General features: G+C 38.2%; 1 protein-coding gene and 1 pseudogene across 1 annotated transcript in view; one reads left to right on the forward strand and one right to left on the reverse strand.

Annotated features, from left to right (window-relative positions):
* Window positions 1–5,148: 5,148 nt before the first annotated feature.
* MTHFD2L (methylenetetrahydrofolate dehydrogenase (NADP+ dependent) 2 like) overlaps window positions 5,149–21,150 on the reverse strand; it is a 181,141-nt gene continuing 165,139 nt past the window's right edge. Inside the window, exon 8 of the mRNA XM_004383311.2 lies at window positions 5,149–5,500. Coding sequence (XP_004383368.2) covers window positions 5,388–5,500 — 113 coding nt within the window. The 3' untranslated portion in view covers window positions 5,149–5,387. The remainder of the gene's footprint in view (window positions 5,501–21,150) is intronic.
* Window positions 8,203–8,749, forward strand: LOC101357488 (protein Dr1 pseudogene; annotated as a pseudogene).

The raw sequence follows: 21,150 nt of genomic DNA on the forward strand, positions 1-21,150 counted from the left end.
TTAAAAAAATGTTTTTTTAGGTCAAGCATATTTTTCCCCATCTATAAAAGATTTAAAATATCTCTAAAGTTAGTTGGTAGGAGTTGTGTAGCCATATTTGGGCTCAATGTGTATACACTTTTCTGTTATTAAAACCTAACCATTCTCTCCACATATAATTATTAATATAAATTTAGAATTATTATCATATAAGGTGATGAGAATACAGAGTTTAACAAGTAACTGGATCTTATATACAATACCTTGTATTCATATCTACCGTATTTTTGCAAATAACATGCTCACGTAAATAACGCCCACACATATAACGCACATAGTGTGCTTAGGAAAATAACACATGACGGGGTTGATGGCTGGCAAAAAAAACATATAACGTGTGTGTTATTTGCATAAAAATATGGTATTTAGACTTCAAGTGGAAAACAATAGCAAAAAAATTTAAGACAAAGTTGATTCCCACTAAAAACAAAAATAGAGTGTTTACAATTCTGTGTAAGCCTTATCCTTCCCTCTAGATCTCTCTATTATAAGTAACTACCTCCTCCTCCCCAACGTTTCTCTCAAGCATATTTAATCCCCCTTTCCATGAGCTTCTTCAGTGGTATTGTCTCTCTCATCTTCCTTCCTTCCTCCTTCTCTTCGCTTCCCTTCCTCGTCCCCTTCCTTCATTCCTTCTTTCTTTTTTTCTGATTCCTTTTATTAGGTACCACATCTTAGCTTTTGATCAAACTTAAATTTATTTCATTTCTTTCTCCAACTTTTTGAGGTCAAGGGTAATGTCTTCTACTTCTTTTGTATAACACAGGACTTCTAATCCAACATTGGGCAGTGGTCTTCACCCAGTCTGTACCAGTGTCTACAAATCTCTGTCTCTATCTACATCTATATTGTTAACAGATTGTGTGGGGTCAGACCAAAAAGAGTCTATCTATATTTATTTTTGATCATTCACTTTCTTGTATTTTTGCTGTCCAATGCCTCAAATTCTTTACACTTAAAGTATATGCTTGTCCTCTACACATTTCTTTTGTCAGCACTTCCCTATAATCATTCTTCATTCTTCTATACTCACTACTCAGCTGAAACCACTCTCTCAAAGGTCACCAAACTGTCTTTATAACCAAGGCCAGCAACTTTTTTCCTTGACCTTTTTTAAACATTTGACACTGTGGATGGCATCTACTTCTTGATGTTGTCCATTGCTTTCATTTTTGCTGTTAGTAGTGATTTTCAGATGCTGGACTTCCCTGACTCACTTATATTCATTGCACTCAAGCATTATCCAGTTAACTCCCATCAAGTTAAAGTTTCCCAGACGATATGGAACAGGTTTTAAACTCTTTATGTATAATCAGGACTGTTGCCTTTCTAGATGTTTTTCCACTCTGGTGAATTGGGCCAGATAATATAGAAACCCACACTTTAGTTTAAGGTTTTACCAGAAAACAGCTGTAAGTGTCCCACAGGTTTCTTTTCCTCTGGAACCCATACTGATGAACACCACTTACTGTTTATACAGGAGAGGCTTCAGCAGCTGCGAAGGAAGAGGGGAGGGAAGAGAGAGCTGCTCTCCAGAGTCAAGTACCTTTACTTCTTCAATCATCTCACCAAAAGTCCTTCCCCCCAGTCCTGAAGAATGGGGGAGATGGGTATTGGCCTCACTGGTATCTTTGTTCATTCCTGATACACATTAGAAAATGTTAGAGTGAGAAAAGGGCAGGTGAGAGTCTAAGCAATGTGGCACTCCATTACCATTCTGTCCTACCACTTTTTCTGTCTTTTTAATTTACTCATTTCTCTCCTCTAGTCACAAGCATCTCCAGAAGCCAATTTACTCTTTTCTTTCTTTCTTTTCTTCAGTCTTCTCTTTTCTTCTTTCCTGTACTTTTCTCTTTCTTTTCCTTCCTTCTTTCACTTTTTTCTTTCTTGCTTACTCTTTATTTCACCATGATTTGTTGCTGGACATTGTGCAGAAAGTGGTCATCTGTCCATTGCTTTAGCTCTCTTTAAGTTCATTTTGTAATTCTCATGGAGTCAGTTGCCATTCATTCATTCATAAAATGCTGAATGCTTACTACATCCATGGCACTGGGTTGGGTGTAATGTTTGCAAGATGAATCATGCATGGATTCTGGCCTTAAGGAACTTAAGGGAGCTAGGGAAAGTACATACATAACTACAGTGTGGGGTAGGGGGTGATAATGCCATGAATGTGTGCATGTGCATAAAGAGCTGTGAGAGTTTGGGGTGGGGCTCATACGGTCACAGCATTTTTCATGGACAAGTTTTCTTTGAGGGGAATCTTAAATAATGAGTAGGATTTAGACATGTAGAGATAAGGGAAAGAATTCTAGGTTGGAAGGCATTGAGATGAGGCAGAATAATGTGAAAAGGTTGTGGGCTCGGGGTCACATCATTCCAACAGAATTTATTTTGAATTCCATTTCCACATTTACTATCCATTTGGCCTTGGCTGAAGCTTTTAATAACCCTGAGGGTCAATTTGCTTATCTATCAAATGAGGATTGTCAATAAGGAGCAAAGATAAAAAAAAGGAAAGCATTTAACACATGGTGGTAGTGCAAATGGTTAACATGCTCGGCTGCTAACCAGAAGGTTCGAGGTTTGAATCCACTCAGAGATGCCTCAGAAGAAAGGCCTGACAATCTACTTCCAAAAAATCAGTCATTGAAAACCCTATGGAGCTCAGTTCTACTCTGACACACGTGGGGTTGCATGAGTCAGAACTGACTTCATGGCAATTAGTTTACTGGTTTTAGGTGATCAATTAATGATAGCTGTTACTATTGAATAACTGTAGGAAGACACAGGGTGTGTATAATGGTCAACAAATAGGTCAGGAATTTAGAGGTTAACATATGCTGATAAGTCCTAAATTTACATCATTAGCCATGAATTCTTATCCTCTTCCCACACTGGTATTACTTCAGAACTCTTATTTATATATTATGTCACCATCTAAAACTCAACATGCCTTAAATTGAAAATATTATCTCTTCTCTAATATCAGCTCTTTTACAACTTCCTCATTTTCATCAATGATAACATCCTCAAACCTCTAGCAACAATGCACATAGCTTACTAAATACCGTGTAAATTTTGCCTGATTTATCCAGGCCCTCCTTAATCTATTTTCATGTATTTATTCAGCTATATTTCCACCACTCTCCAACACTCACTTTTCACTTTAGTCTGACTGCAACCCTGGCTTTTATGTATATACATGCTAGGCTCATTCTTGGCTCCATACCTTCTAATTATTGTTCAGCCCCCATTAATTCTTCAGACCTCTCTTTACAGATGCTTGTAGGAGACGGAAACTTACTTCTCTAAAGCTCCTCCATGATACTGTCACAGGTCTACCTTTTATGGACCACAAATAAAGTGATGGTCCCCATGAACACACTCTATCTCCTTTATATGTTTTCATTAGCTTCTGAGAAGGCTAAATTCTAAATTCTAATCTAGCCAGAGGGGCAAAAATGTCCAAAAATAACCCCTCCTGCATCATTGGGAGTCCCCAAAATTACAACCTTCACCTTTCCACATATACATGTTTTAAGTCATTTTGTTTTGAGAGTTTAGTAAAAAGTAAAGAGGCCTTTTTTGAAATGTGTGCTTGAGAGTTTTGAATTTAAACTTCTGTCATGGATATCAGAAAACAATTGGTCTGAACGAATTGTGGAATGGGTTGCAGAAACTTTTCTTTCATGTTTGGGACTTATTTTGTTTTGTACATCTCCCAGCATGCTTTAAAGAAATGGGTAACAAATATATGAACAGGGAAACAGCTATCCAAAGAAAAAGAAGACAGCTATTCCTTTACAAACTACTTTTATTATATGGGTAACATTGATTATAAACATCTGGTCTATTTTCACACAAATTATCAAGAGTACACAATGATAAATACTGATGCATTGTATGAGAACCATTACTGGCATATACTCATACAAGGATTTGGGCACAATAACAAAATGTTAATTAAGAGGCTACCAAACCAAACAAATCCATTGCCTTTGAGTCGATTCGGACTCATAGCGACCCTACAGAAGCAAGAAGAACTTCCCCATAAGGTTTCCAAGGCTGTAATCTTTTCAGAAGCGGATTGCCACATCTTTCTCCTGCAGAGTGGCTGGTGGGTGGGTTCGAACTGCTGACCTTTTGGGTAGCAGCCAAGTGCTTAGCCACCATGCAACCAGGGCTCCTTTAAGTGGCTACAGTACCGTGTTTTTACAAAATCACATACGCATTATATGTTTTTTACCAACCACGCAACTCCCTCACACATTGTTTTCCTAGGCATGCAATGCACGTTATATGTGTGGGCGTGTGATTTTTGAAATCTATAGTAATCTCAAAATAGTCTTCAGCTGACATTCACATGTATTTCCTAATTAAAAATTGTATTTAGAAACATTGCATTTGCTTTGGGAACCAAATGTCATATCAGAAGAGGAAAGAGCTATTGGCAACAAAGGAGTAGATTTTGAGTCATATCCTAAGGTCTAGGCTTAGTACCTTGAAAGTATCACATTTTCCTATTAGATTTCTGAGGTTTTGTTTAACAAATAACTGTTGTACTTTAATGATGGCCTGGCTCACACTATATTTGTCTGATATTTGCAGGAAAATACAACCTTAGGTTTTGTCTTGTTTCATTATTCCTCGGTGAATACAATGTCCAAATATTTTTCCAGAAGACGAAAGAATGACATGCTTCATATACTTTTACTAAGGCCAGTAGTCAGTCACAATTGGACACAATCATTACTTTTCCAGGTAGCATTGCATTCCTTGAATATTTTCCTTTCCTTGAATACAGCATCATTTTCATTAGGATGGCCTCATAAGATGGATTTGGAGATGTATGAGATCAAGATTTTTAATATTCTGCTTTTCTTTTATCAAGTAAACTTTTTAAACTATATGACACATAACATAAAATATATTAAAAATTGAGTATGTTTATGGCAAAACATAAATTACATTTTATATGGGTGCCAATCTGGCTGACAAAACATTTGTTGAAAACATACTGTGTGTGATATTTAATCGAGTGTCAAAAATACATTCATTTATCATGAGCCCTTTATTGTTTTAACATTATGAACAAATATTATTCAGAAAATAAATAACCATCACCCAAATTTTCATTGGAACTGTTTTGGTTTTTCCTAAAACTCAAAATCTGTTAGCAGGAAATGCATAAGGTTGTGTGAATCACCCGATCCACAATGATTCCATCCATGAAAAAATAAATACCATGTAGAAATAAATAGCTTTGTAGTAAAATATAAAGCTTTCTGTCCTTTGTCCAATAAATAAATGGCATGACTTCAGTTCACTTTGTTGTTTCATGTGCTCTAGTAAATGATTTTTTTAGCTGCCAGAAGGGTGTTCTTCAAAAGCATTGCCACCGTCATGGGTCCCACACCTCCTGGAACTGGAGTGATAAAGCTAGCCTTCTTCTTAACAGCTGATGGAGGAAACAGAAAAGTATCTTTTATATTTAAACTTATCTGAGCTTTTCATATTTTTAAGCACACTGAATATAGTGGATTTTTCTGCATTACACCTATAATTCCAACTACCTCAAATCCTTTTTGGAATGAAGAAGGCTATACCATGCACACACATACACACTTACTTAGATAAACACTTTTGTGTATGATATCTAAGGTGGCTAGAGCACAATGAGATCAAGACTGTAGGTTCAATTTCCATGCAGCTCAGTTTTCTATGATTAAAAGCTATAACCCATGATTGATCCAATTATCCATAATTTCACTTAGCTACTTCTAAAATACATGATATTGGTCACAAAGGAGAGGCAGAATATAGACAGTTTAGCACGAGCATCCTTTAAATTAAAATATTCGTGATATAACAATAGCATCATTTATGTGTGGATGTGCATTCCAGTGCAAGTCAAATAAAAAATATCCAACATATATGATTACTGAAGATGTATATATAGTCCTGTTAAAAGCTAGGAGAACTTCTTATTCAGTGAGTATACTCAAAGAAAACGGCAGATAACTTTCAGCATGTTTTATTTAAGAATATTCTCACGCCCACAGTATTACCGGTGAATGGTTTCATACATTGACTTGCTGGTTTAGTGCTTTACTGTGTGAATAAAAACAATGAAGTTTTCGCTTGAGCAATATGATGAACATATTGAATGTCACTGAACTGTACATGTGAAAATTGTTGTTCTTACCCAAATAAGAAACTCATTATTCTTGTTTAAAAACCAAGAAAATGTCACTTGTCTGTAATTTTCTAAAAAACACCCCTCCAACGTTGAATGAAAAGCTCCACCATTTATGTTTCCAGGAACTTTATACCCAGCTTCATTATAGCACTTATAATGGAGTGTGCACTGTGTCTGACACCTTGACTAGACATCAGCACCAAAGAGGCAGAAACCAAGTCTTTGTTGTTGTTGTTTTTAATCTTTGGAATTCTCCATGCACAGGTTGGGCATTTGGTAAATTTTTTGATGAAGTAAACTAAATAGCCCTTGAAATTTAAAATCTAAAATCAATTTTTAGAAATGTGTCAGTGTGTCTACCTGGAAAGAAACAACATCAAAACAATTTAGTTCAATCTAGCTTACTGAAAAAAAAACAAGCTACTCATTTTGTTTGATGTTGATAAGTTGCATTTTTCACTTTTCAGTAAGCTGACTGAATGGCATGAGTAATGCCTTCCAGGACCCTTTCTTAAGCGTTGGAAAAGCAATATCTGTAAAAATTTCGGCAGGTCTCTGGAAGAAATGTGCTACTATTACTACTATTACCACTAATACTACCACCACCACTATTATTTAGAATGATGCTGCATAAAATCATATTTTTACAAAGCATTCACTTTGAATTATTAATGCATTAAAAAAACTACTGAATAACTGGGTTAAGATTCAAGTACAAACTAAATCTTTAATGGAAATAAAATAGCTTAATTCATATATAATTTGATTTTCAAATTTGAAAGGTAAAGTGGCTTGGATATTATTTGTATATGGAAAAATAGTAATAAACATAGCTACTATCAATGGAGTACCTTCTACTTGCCAATAAATTTACACACATTATTTTAAATAATTAATATTTAAATATTATTTCATTTTAATAGATGAGGAAATTGTGGCTTTCTGAAGTTACACTGACTCACCACTTTCCTATGGTAGAGAGATTATCCACAGCCAAGTTTGAAACATTCTATGATTCCATAATTCCACCCCACCCCAATGTAACTGTATTACCATGACCTGAACAAGTAAAAGGTCCCAAGAAAGACTACTGTGCCAAAAATCATTGCAGCTTTCTCAGAGAGTTAGGAGAATATTCTGACAAAAAAAAAAAAAAAAAAAAGGAAAAAATCATAGTAATTTTCCTATATTTTTACTATGAGTACTCATAGCTCATCATCTTTGAATTACACCCTCCACTTCAAATTACACAACTGGTTTAGCAGTCTGAGTTGCTTTCCTCCTGAGCATCAGATCAGATAAACCACTGGTGTACTCATGTATCAGGACTCTCGTCTTCTAAATTATACTTTCTACAGCATGCTTGGTATGCATTCTTTTGCTTAAAGAGCGAGGTTTGCAGTGGAGGAAGAGGAATTGGGAATGAGCTGTTGCATGAAATAACACCTGCCTAAAATTTCTACTCAGTATGTGCATTTTTGCATATTTTACTGGTGGAAACCAACAGCCATTTATCCTGTATTCATGGAATTAGATTATGTGATGGGGAAACCCTCAGTGAGACGGACTGACACAATATCCACAACAATGGACTCAAACATACCAACAATCATGAAGATGGCACAGGACCAGGCAACTTTTCATTCTGTTATACATGAGGTTGCCATGAGTCACAGCAGACTTGACAGCAATCAGTAACAACAACGGTCTTCACCTGGCCTTGGCTAGGGCTTCTTTGGACATTCAAAGCATTTAGTAGCATCAACAGAGTCCTGTGAATTACCCACTAGGCAGAAGATTATGATATCATTATGAACACACCTGGTTATTCAAACACTTGTTTCAAATATTTTTGTTTTCTTTGGGATAAAATGGGCTGATGTGAAAATGAAGTTTGAATATGGTAGTGGATGAGAACTGGGGAGTTTTTAAAAGTCAGGTGCGACAGATAGGAATGTACGATGGCTTCCTTATCTGGCAACAATGATGATCTCACTATACCCAATCAATAACCCATCAATAAGAAGATCAATGAGACTCTCCCCAGCGTCCGGGTTGCCGACGATGCCCAGGAGCTGGTGGTGAACTGCTGCACTGCATTCATTCACCTTATGTCTCCTGAAGCCAATGAGATTTGCAACAAATCGGAAAAGAAGACCATCTCACCTGAGCATGTCATACAAGCACTAGAAAGTGTGGGCTTTTACTCTTATATCGGTGAAATCCAAGAAGTCTTACAGGAATACAAGACGGTAGGTAGTATTAGAAAGAAGAAGGGCCAATTCTTGTTGGGAAAACCTTGGCATTCCTGAAGAAGAATTATTGAGACAGCAACAGGAATTATTTGCAAAAGCTAGACAGCAACAAGCAGAATTGGCTCAGCAGGAACGGCTTCAAATGCAGAAGGCTGCCCAACAAGCCCAGCTTGCTGCTGCCTCAGCCAATGCATCCAATCAAGCAGGATCTTCTCAGGATGAAGAAGATGATGATGATATCTGAAATTCGCCAGCTGAGTTTCTATTTCCTCTATAAATGTTTTTCCCCACAACAAAACAGTGAAAGAAATGCTTATCTATAATTCTGTATGCACCTTGGTGGACTTGCCATTGGTATTCTAGGTATGTCTACTGTTAAGTTTCATCTATCATGTGCTATACATGTAAAAACTGTCTCTTTATTGAAAATTTAAGGTTCAGTATAATACCAATTTTGGATTGTATTTGAATTATACTGAGAGGCAGGCAGTGACAAATATGGTAAATAAATACATATATGTATAAAATAAAAAAACTCTACTTTTTTATTTGATTTTCATGGGAATCAATGTTTGAGAAAGAAAAATAAGTTTATCTGTGGATGGCTAGTGTTAATGCATTCTTTGTCTGTTTCAGGGCTTCGAACCAGTTTGCTCCAATTTGAACCCCTACTGAGAATTTGCATTTCTAACAAGTGTTAATGCCACTGGTTAGGAACCGATTCTGAGAACCACCAGTAGAGCTGGTACCGTTGCCATGGAGTCGATTCCAACTCATATGGACCCTATAGTACAGAGTAGAACTGCCCCATAGGGTTTCCAAGGAGCAGCTGGTAGATTTGAACTGCGACCTTTTGGTTAGCAGCCAAGCTCTTAACCATTGTACCACCAGAGCCCCTCGTGGTTCTCAAAATTTATCATGTGTAAAAATCACCTGGAGATCTTGTTAAAATGTAGATTCAGATTCAGTTTATCTGGGGTGGAAATGCAGATTCTCAGCAGGGGTTCTAATCGGACCAAAATGGTTTGAAGCCTGGTCTGTTTACATAAGGACCAAGCTATCGAAGCGATTTCTCAAGAAAGGTAGGGAATTATCATTGGCAATACACAGAAGAAATTATTTAGTCTAATGATTTTGCACAACTATTTCAAGACTGTCCCAAGCAAAGTGTTTATGAAGTATCAAGGTGGCGTAGGAACTAAAGTTAGTCATGTGAGAAAGAATTAATTTCAATTAATGTTTGATGCTGTGAAAAGCACCTTCCTCAGTCACTTCTGCAAGATAGTAAGTTAACAAGCATTACATCACCAGAATAGCCACTCATTGGCTGGTCTATCCCTGAGGGCAGACAAGCCTTTGTAACTGCTTGTAGAAGATGACGCTTTTTAAGATTAATCCTATTATATGTGGGGAGATGGTGTTCGATATGCTCCGTTGAAGAGAAATTCAGAAGCATTTTAAGACAGTAATATCCTTCAAAGACTTATTTACTGTGTATATTGATGTGAGGGAGCATATGTGTGTTTTAAGGGAAATACTAAAAGTTTTGTATGTGTGAGAATCTAGTTCCAGGTATTAGATTTTGATGGAAATCAGCACTTTCATCAGACGCTAATTAACAAGTATGGCAAAACCAAGGTTAGATTCAATTTTATAAAGTCAACATGATTTAAGAGCTACTGAAACTGTGACAATTGAGGCAAATAAAAGTCATCCTATTGTCTGCATGGAATTTGCTCTGAGGAATGAGATTTAAGTAGAAATGACTTGGTCAGGTTTCAGGCAGGTTTCTGAAAATGAGAATATTTTGAGAAAAGGCAAAAAAACTATCACGGCAATTTATTTGAATGATCTCTCCGTAAACTTTAAATCTTGCAATGTAAATTTCATAGATTTCCTTGTAGAGTCTATGTTCAGTTGTATAGAAAGAAAATAGATTACTGCTTAGGCCCATAAAACAAAACAAAACTAAATGGGCACACCAGCCCAGGGGCAAAGAGGAGAAGGCAGGAGGGGACAGGAAAGCTGGTAATGGGGAACCCAAGGTCGAGAAGGGGAGAGTGTTGACATGTCATGGGGTTGGCAACCAATGTTATAAAACAGTATGTGTGTTAATTGTTTAATGAGAAGCTAGTTTGTTCTATAAACTTTCATCTAAAGTACAATAAAAAAAAGAAAAAATAGATTACTGTTTAAAATCAGTCATTTTAGATATAAGCTTTGCCTTTGGACACTTTTTCTCTTTGTCTGACATCCCCTTCCCCCACTTCTCATCATAAATATTTACTTTTGCTTTTCAGATCTATCATAAATGTCACTTTCTTTGTGAAGTCTGTTGACTCCCATGCTGAGTTAATTGTTCATTCGTTGTTCCATCAAACTTTTAGTAAAGTGATCTTTAATTTGCAATCAAAGATTATGTTGGAATCTCTTAGGAAATGTAGTCAAACTACACATGCCTCTCCCAACCCAAGATTCTAGTATGCCCACTGCTAAGAATCACTGTCTAAATTGAGATATGTTTCTAATGGTGGGGGGAGGGGGGGGACTACACATATGAGTAGCATGGAGGAAGTTTATAAAGTGGTTGAGATTCATTGCTTCAATGAGAGCTTACTATGTGGCATAGATTTGGATATGTGTTAAAAAAAAATAAAAGATGTGAGATGGTCTTTGCCTTCAAGAAGTTTACAGTATCTCAGGCAAAATACCATCATTACACTGCCAAGTATGTTCTTCCAGTTTATAATTATTTGCATACATGTCCGTCAAGAGAAGAGACTTCACTTCAGAACTGTCCTTAAACATTTGAAGGGCTTTAATGTGAAAGAGGGAGTAGATTTGTTTTGGTTTCTTTGAGAGCAGAATTATACCAAGGAGGCTGACTTATAAGGAAGCAGATGTTTGCTTAGTAAAAGGAAGATGTTTCAGAAGTTAGAGCTGTCCAACACTGCAATAACCCCTCCCCCATTATGTACTGTGCTTCCTGACAGTAGAAACATTCAATTAGAGGCTGAATTATTACTACTTTTTTTCTATACTACTTATCAGTCAGCTTTTGCTGCATAATAAGCCATTCCAAAACTCAGTGGCTTAAAGCTTCAATAATTTATTATTTCTCATGTTTCTGTAGATTGGCTGGGCTATTTTTGTTGGACCAGCAAAGCTGGAGCTGGATGGTCTAGGATGACCTCACTCACATGTCTGGGGCCTCATTTTGGATGGCTGAGATAGTTGGGATGATCTCTGTCATAGGTTGAATAGTGGCCCCCCAAAATTATGTCTGCCTGGAATCTCAGAATGGGACCTTATTTGGAATAAGGGCTTTGCAGGTGTAATTAAGGTAACAATCTGGAGATAAGATCATCCTGGATTAGGGAGGGCCCTAAATTCAATGATGGGTGTTTTTATAAGAGACAGAAAGGGAGAAGACACACAGGGAAACAGAAAGGGAAGCCATGTGAAGACAGGGGCAGAGATGGCAGTGATGCTTCTACAAGCCAAGGAATGTCAAAGATTGCCAACAGCCACCAGAAGCTAGGAGTGAGACATGAAATGGATTCTCCTTCAGAGCCTTCAGAAGGAATCAACCCTGCTGACACCTTAATTTTGGATTTATGAACTGAGAGAATTAGTTTTTGTTGTTTTAAGCCACAGAGTTTGTAGCAATTTGTTATAGCAGCCCTAGGACCCAGATTTGATTCCTGGCCAGTGCCCCTCATGCACGTTGCTATGATGCTGAACAAGTTTCCGTGAATCTTCCAAACCAAGACAGACTAGAAAGGCCTGGGGATCTACTTCCAAAAATCAGCCAGTGAAAACCCTATGGATCACAACAGAACAGCGTCCAATCTACAACTGATTATGGGGATGGCACAGTACTGGGCAGCATTTTGTTCTGTTGTACATGGGTCACCATAAGTTGGAGCCAACTCAACAGCAGCTAACAGCAACAGGAAACTACTACGGTACCTTATCCTCCAGGAGTCTAGTCCAGATTACTTCACATGAGCGCCGAAGGTTCCCAGGCAATTCCCAGGCAAGCCCCAATGTGCAAATGCTTGTCAAGCCTCTGCTTGTATTACATTTGCTGATGCCCCATTGGTCAAAGCAAGTCACATGGCCAAGATCAAATTTAAAGGCTTGGGATGGGAAAAGCGGCAAAGTCACATTGTAAAGGGGATGTGCATACAGGAATGGAAGAAATTTGTGGCCGTTTTTAAATAATCTACTTTAATAATCTCTTGGCTTCTAGTCTCTACCATCTCAATCAAAATTGCAGCCAGATTTATCCTTTAAAACACAGATTTGATCACTTTCAAGTTAAGAACACTTAATGGATCTTCACTGTCTCTAGCATAAAATATAAATTCTTTGTCATAGCAATCAAGATCTTTTATTATCTGGTCCCAGCATCCTTATCTGTTGTACACTGGGTCGCTATGAGTCGGAACCAACTCGACGACACCTCACAACAGTAACAACAGCAACAGCATACTTATCTAGCATCATTTCCTAACCTTATACTCAACTATTCACAGTTTCCACACAGGTTACAAACTGGCCCAGAAAGAATCACAACAAATGTTTCTTGAGCAAGCCAGACATTATCACTATCCTTTGGAGCTGCTAGTCTAGTCAGGAGAGATAGATATGAAAAATACAATTATCTTATTAAAAACATCATTAATGAGAAATTTTGTGACCTTTTTCATACTAAGTCTTTGAAATCTAATATGTATTTTACACTTACAGCACATCTCAATTAAGACTGGCCACATTTGAAATGCTCAGTAGCCGCATGTGGCTGGTAGCTGCCATATTGGATGTCACAGTTCTAGATTCTGAGAATCCCCTCCTCTTCCCCTTGGTCCATCCCCCCATCCTTGCCTAGCAGAGTAGCAGTATCCTGGAGTTACAAGCTCAGTGTTACCTCAGTGTGTCCCTTATGCCTTTTAGTCTTCCAATCCTTATTTAACCATTCCTTATAATAATTCTCCATGTTAAAATGATTGCTGTGTTTTTGGTTTTCCTAAGTGATCCTAATCAATAAGGTACTTGTATTACCAAGGGACACCAAAGATTGCCGGGAACCAAGGAAGCTAAGAAGAGGCAAAGAAAGATCTTCACCTACAGCCTTCGTAGAGGGCATGGCCCTGCTGACACTTTGAAGTTGGAGTTCCAGCTTCCAGAACTATGAGACAATAGACTTCTGTTGTTTTAAGCCACCCAGAGTAGTCTTTGTTGTGGAAGCCCTGGGAAACTAATAAAGATGGGAGTAAACTCAGGCTCATGTGGGAGCATCTCATAGAGGGGAGAGAAATTAGATATGAGTGTTAGAAAAAGATCTGTAAAAGGACAGAAAAGCTTCAAGGTCTGATGGATGTCTGGGGTGAAAAAAGAGGAAGACAGAGTAATGCAGACACAGGGAATAGTAGAAGCAAAGGATGTTTGGACTTGATAATGAATCTGATATATTGGAGGAGCTGAAAGGAGCTCATTATGACTAAAGCACAAGGTGAAAAAAGGGAGTGGACAGAGATGAGGCTTGGAAGGTGTCAGGCTAGATGACCCCTGATGTGAGGTGTCAGGAAACTGAGGTTGGGTGATGCTAGCTGTAGTTAAAGGGTTTAAGATGAATAAACTTTTAAGAAAGTCATTTGTGAATGAACTTGGTTATTTATATATTTAAAAATGGTTAGTTTTGCAAGATGAGAAGTTGTAGAGAAAAATGTGTACTAATAAATAATTTTCAGAGGAAAATTAAAGAAGAAATTCATTTACATTTTCATAGTTGCTCTTCCATGTCATTAAATTATTACCCAAGAAACCTTCATTATAACCTGAAATACATTTCTAATCTACTGTGTTCCCTTTTCTCCACTAGCTAAACCTACTTTTCTTTAAATAATTGCCTGCAGGCTTTTAAGAGAAAAAGTAAGACAGGCTTGGCTTTATATCAGTAGGTATGGAGAAGAGGTTATTTCATTTTTAAAATGTGGGGTGATGAGATGAATGATGGAAGAAACTAGCTATCCTCAAAAAAAATCCAGGGGTGACATGTGGTCACAGGGTGTGGAAAGATTACTCATGAAGGATGCTGTCTTAGTTATGTAGCACTGCTATAACAGAAATACTACAAGTGGATGGCTTTAATAAACAGAAATTTATTCTCTCACAGTCTAGTAGGCTAGAAGTCTGAATTCAGGGCACCAGCTCCAGGGGAAGGCTTTCTCTCTCTGTCGGTTCTGGGAGAAGGTCCTTGTCGTCAATCTTCCCCTGGTCTAGGAGCTTCTCAGGCAGGGACCCCAGTTCCAAAGGATGCACTCCACTTCTGGCTCTTCTTTCTTGGTGATCTGAGGTCCCTCTCCTCTCTGCTTGATTTTCTCTTTTATATCTCAAACGAGATTGACTCAAAATACAACCTAATCCTATAGATTGTGTCCTGCCTCATTAACATAACTTCCTCTAATCCTGCCTCATTAACATCATAGAGGTTAGAATTTACAGCACATTGGATAATTACATCAGATCACAGAATGAAGAACAACCACACAATACTGGGAATCATGGCCTAGCCAAGTTGACACAAATTTTTGGGGGACACAATTCAATCCATAACAGATACTAATAGCAATGTATGGGACATTAAATTGCCCTTTCACAACTTAAGCAAGAATAAAAGAAAAAGTGTGTGATCATTAACCTTTTGGCACCAGGACCCATGGTTCATGAGAGGGTGTCTTCGGCTTGTATTTCAGTGTCATTACTTCCTCTGGAGACTTTGTGTTTCCGGGTTGTCAGGGCCTGGCATTTAATAATCTGAATTCTCATTTAAGATAATTTATTAGGAAGACTCATCAATTGTTTGGCAATAGTGAATTTCTGCTTCTGTACATTATATTCCACTCCAATGATCCAAAAGAATGGACTTTCCAGGTGTACCCAAACAGAATTAATTTTGTTAGTACTGTTTAAAACTATATATTCTGGTAAAGTCAGAGAACACATTTACGTTATATAAATCTATTCTGAATGGAAGGGGAGGACAGAGAAGGAAGAAGGATGATTCCTTATTTGAGGCAAAGCAGCAAAAGAAAAACTTATTGCTTCTCTCGTGCGAATGTCAGTCTCCTAGTACACGTGTGTAATTGTCTAAATTAAATGCTTGGAGAATTTTCCCATGCTTCTAAATGCAGCCCATTTAGGCATGGTGTTTCAAACATATCCACTATAATGAAGGGGAGATCAGCTACAGGAAAATGAAGTACAGGAATAACAACCAGAAAAACCTGAATGGCATAGGACGGGAGAAACAGTATGACTCAGGAGATGATACGGAAAACACTCCACTTTCTCATATGGTTGATATAAATATGACACTCAAGAGCATGATGGTCCACAGACAGTCAAGGGCTCTTTGACAAGGGAATGGCTCGCCAAAGCAGCAAGGAATCAGGAGCCCCAGGGCAATTTACTATGCTTCCTCTTGCATTTATCTGGTTATCTGATTCCTGGGGTTTCCACAAGTTTTCTACAGATATTAAGACATTCCTTATCAGGGCACCCTGTGAGACAGTTAACAGGATAGATAGACAGGCTTATTGCACTAGCAGGGTACATGTCTATATAAATTATGTTGACTTCATTAGGTTGGTGAGCTGTACTTACAAGGATTTCCCTCATCTATTTAGTATGCAGACCATAGTTGTAGGGTGGATAGGAATTTTTATTTGTTTGCTTGCTTTAGCTACTTTTCCTCTTATATTAAATCAAATCTATACATATCCTGCTACCTGAGTAGTAAGGAGCAATGGTTAAGCGCTAGGCTGCTAATCAAAAGGTTAGCAGTTTGAACCCACCCAGTGGCTCTGCAGGAGAAAAGACCTGACAATCTGCTGCCATAAAGGTTACAGCCTAGGAAACCCTATGGGCAGTTCTAGTCCATCCTATAGGGTCACTATGAGTCAGAATTGGCTTGACGGCACGCAACAAGAAAAACACCTGAGTAGTAGAGGGGAAAATACCACTCATACCACTCACATGACATTTGATGGGGTCAAATAGCAAATCAATCACCTAGTGAAAGTTTGAAGTTGCTGTCTGTGAACTCTGTCTATGACCCATAACTGGAACCTCCTTTCTGACCACCAATGGTGTCAGCTCTCACAGCCAGTTTCTACTTTAATAGGCAGGAATAGTGGATTACTACAGTACTTCTGGTAACTCTACTGAGAGCTGGGGAAATGACTAAGATGACCACTGTTCCATGATTTCTTTAAAAATACAAAATCATCATCTGCTCCTGTCATCTCCCCAATCCCTTTCCCCCCCTTTTTTTTCCCCAAGCTACTGAGCATTCCAAGCACAGAGTGGCAAGTCTGGAAACTAGATAGGCTGTTTGGAGTATCTTCCAAATCTCTTGGCATAGCCTTGATCTCAATAGTCTGCCATAATCAACCCAAGACACTACGGTATAAAATTTCCCTCCCAGAGAAACTTCTAGATCTTTCAAATACTGGAGGGGCTACCCGTTCAGGGTCTGTCACCTCCTCTGTTCCATCCAGACCACTAATGGGTTGAGTTTGAGGAAGAACAACAATGCTCCTTCTGTAGGGCCTGTTCTCCTCACAGATGAAATCAGGCTAATGGGAACCCCAAACACAGAGTCTGCAGAGAAAATTGTTATAAAAGAGGTAAATACGATGACTGTTTTTTTATGAACCCCAGATATTTTTAGCAGCTTTCCTCACTTCTTCCCATAAGCCATTGCCCAGCTGGCAGTGTCTTTGAGTAAGGGGTGAAATAGAACCTGTGTTAGTATAAAGGACTAGGGAGGATATAGGCTTGGCTTCTGAGATTTGGTTACTCAGATTGATTTGGCGAAGGTGATAATTTTTGGGATGGTAGTTATGGACATGGTAGATGGTGTGGTGTAATGAATTACTTAATATAGCCTTTCTAGCCATTGTCTTTTAACTCCCACCGAAGTGATTGGGTGGGGCTGTGTGATAGGATAATTGTGGCCCACCAATGGGATTGGTCAGTTTTGCCATCCCGCTGGATTTGAAATGAGCCACCCCAGAGGCCGGAAAGAGAGGAATCCACCACCACCAAGGAAGAATAGCCAGGAGCCTGCACATCCTTTGGACCCTGGATCCCTGGGTTGAGAATCTCCTGGACCCAGGAGACAGAGAGAGCAGCTGTAACCCTGAACACGGTGAGAAGAGGTGGCAGCAAAGACCTGTTAGCAGTAGACTGCATTGTGGGCTTCCCGGCCCATGGAGAGAGAAAGCTGAGTGCCTTTGGGCAGAGGCCTAGGGCCAAGGAGAGGCATACTTGCGAGCATGGCTGGGAAGAGGCTGTCCTGATGGAAGAATTATATCCATGAGTGTTCCTGAGCCTGAATTGTAACCTGTTACTTCCCTAATAAATCCCATGATCGTTAAGTATGGCCTGTGAGTTCTGTGTGGCCATTGCAATGAATTATATACTCAGCAGAAAAGTAGAGAGTGCTATGGGAGGGATGGTTGGTGCCAGATTTGGTAAAAATGGCAGAGAGAGGAGGCTTGTCTGGCCTCCACCTCATGGGAGTCAGCCTTGCACTGTTAATCTTGGTTCTCCTTATCCCTTGTGAAATTAGAGAAGGTCAGACACCACTTCCATGCAGTCAGAGTGACAGTATGGTATGAAGAAATCTAGATTTAGAATAAATTGTTGAAATAGAAGAATTAAATTCTAAAAAATAAGAAAGAAAAGAAAAAGAAAAATCCCTTCAAGAGATATGAGTGTTTTAATACGGGGCCCTGAGGAACAACTACAAAAAATCCTATCATTAAATGTGAGAGAAGAAAAACTTGAAGAGACATCAAACATTTTTCTTTTTCTTATGGATGTCCTTGTGCTCCATGAGAATAGGAGAACTCCTTCATATAAAGATAGATCATTCAATGTCAAGTACATTCTACCAAACAGAATGTCTCTAAAAGTTGACCTGAATTCAAAGACTTAGACTTCATAGTAAACATATTGTCCATGCTGTAAATCAGTGATAGAGGCAGTTGGCTCATTGCTCATGTGGATGTCTTCGTGACCATCAGTGGATCTACCTGTTTTATGAAATGACCTGTGTGGGCACTATGACAAAGTATTAGTAACAGTCTCTCCAAGAGAGGCTTTTCCAATTGCCATCAACTTTTTTAAAACCATGGAAGATAATACTTTATACCTGGATTTTTAGGCTACTTTATTATCTACGACAAAAATGCTGATATCTTGAGTCAGGCTGAACAACCACATCATCAAATTAAATGAATTGGTGAGGAGTCACTTTAATTTGATTTGATTATTATCACATATAATAGCTCTGTAAATGTAATATAGTTCAAAACCAGTCCTGTTTTATTAGACACTGGTAATATGATCTACTTCCCTATGTTGCAGAACACACAAAGGAGTAAGCAGTGCCAAAAATATTTTCCAAAGAAGCTTACTTTGACATGTAATCTGAAGAATATAAATTCCATGAAGGCAGGGACTTTGTCTATCTTGTGCATGACTATATCCTCCATATCTCAACTAGTGCCTAGCATGAAGTAGCACTCATTAAATATGGTCTGAATAAATCAATAAATGAACTGATAAATCAATGATGATATCATTATTAGATCTGGGTTGTTGTAGATTAATAATGTGTTTGCTGCTACCTTGAGTGGGAGCTTTTGGCAACTTTAAGAAATTATTTTTGTAATGTAAAAGTAACACTTCAGATTATAAGCACAAAGGATATTCACACAAATGAACACTAGTACAGTGTAGAAGGGTGAGACCTGTTATGCGAAGGAGATAAAAAGAAATGTAATGAAAGAATCTTACCTTACAGAGGCATACCATTTAATTGGAACAACTAAGTAAAATATGAGACCTGCTACAGGAGTTTAGAGAAGATGGGAATAAACATGTGTGTTTTAAAGTTGATTCAAATGACAGTTGAGTGAAGAACAGACTTGACTAGGAGGGAGTTGAGGTCAGAAAAGAAATGAGGAGTATGGTGGTAATCTAAGTGTGAAGATATAGGTGACTGGATTTTTACCGTAGTGAGGATAGAAAGAAAGGCGAATAATGAGCATATACATAAACACACACATACATTGTTTTCTGGAAAAAAAAAAAAAACAAAAACTGTCTGCCAGGCACTATGCTCAGCAATTCACACACATTAGCTGATAGAAGGTCATTATTTTATTTAATCTTCATTTAAGATAGGCATTATTATCTCAGTTTCTCAAGATGATAAAATTGAGACTCAGAGAGGTGAAGTGATTTAATTACCCTAGGATTATTATTGTTTTAAGCCACTGAACTAGGATTCAAATCCAAGTCAGCCTAACTCCAAAGTATAATTCTTTATGGCAGGTTGGACACAGCATAAAAAGAACACAGAATGGAAGATAACTCTAAGCTTTCAAATGTAGACTACAAAAAGAAAAGAAAAAATACAGAAGAAGTTGCTTAAAAAGTACTGCAGGGTTTCTTTTGTTATGGGAGAGATTTCCTGCTCAGAGGAAATTCTTTTGAAGAATGTAGCTATTTAGGAGCACATCCACAAAAGGTTTTACATTATCATACTTCTCTCCTTCAGTAAACCATGTTGGCCTACTATTAAAGACACAAGGCCTTTTCTAACTTTTGCCTCCTTTTCTCCTTTAATCTGCTGTTCCCCTCGACCTAAAAAGAACACCTCCTCCTCCCCTTGTTTACTCTCTACCCTCCATATACATAATTGAGGAAACTCATTGATCCTTTAACACTCATCTTAGGAGGCTACACACATGGATTCTGGCACTGGGACCTCTATTCATGCTTAAGCCAAAATCCTAACAGTCATATTTGATTCCTGTCTTCTCTCATATCCAATCATTTAGTCAATCACTCTGACTCTCCTTTTAAATTATATCCACCATCCAACCACTTCTTACCAACTTCATCCATTACTACCCTAGTCCAGACCCCATCATTTCTTACTTGGATAATTTTACAAGAGCCTCCTTACAGGTTTCCCTATTTACACCTTGCTTCTCTACAATCTTTTCTCCATTCAACAGCCAAAGTGAGCCTGTTAAAACCCAAGTCAAGTGTCATTTGTTTGCCCAAAATCCTCCAATGGCTTTCTATTACACTTACATCAAAACCTAAACTCCCAAAGATCTAACAATCTACTTCTTAAAAATCATAGCCATTGAAGACCCTATGGAAACACATGGGGTCATCATGAGTCAGAATTGACACCACAGCAACTGATTTGGTACTCTGTTCTAATTACAATGGCCTCCTGCAGATCATCGAAACCACCAAGCATGGTGCACCTCAATATCTTTGCATTTGCTGCTCCTTTCACCTGGAATATTCCACCCCCAGATATCCACAGGGCTCTCTCCCTCTTTGTTCAGGTCAGCAGTAAGCCTTCCCTGAGAACCTTTCCTAAGCAACCCCACCCCATCATTCTCGAACGCCCTTGTTTTGTGAGTAACATTAAACACTGCCTTATACATACATACACACACACACACACACACACACACACACACACACACACACACACATATATATATATGGTATGCTGAACAAATAATTCAAGAAACTATATGAAGAAGA

Source organism: Trichechus manatus, unplaced genomic scaffold, assembly GCF_000243295.1.
Source record: "Trichechus manatus latirostris isolate Lorelei unplaced genomic scaffold, TriManLat1.0 scaffold00108, whole genome shotgun sequence".
Lineage (NCBI taxonomy): Eukaryota > Metazoa > Chordata > Mammalia > Sirenia > Trichechidae > Trichechus > Trichechus manatus.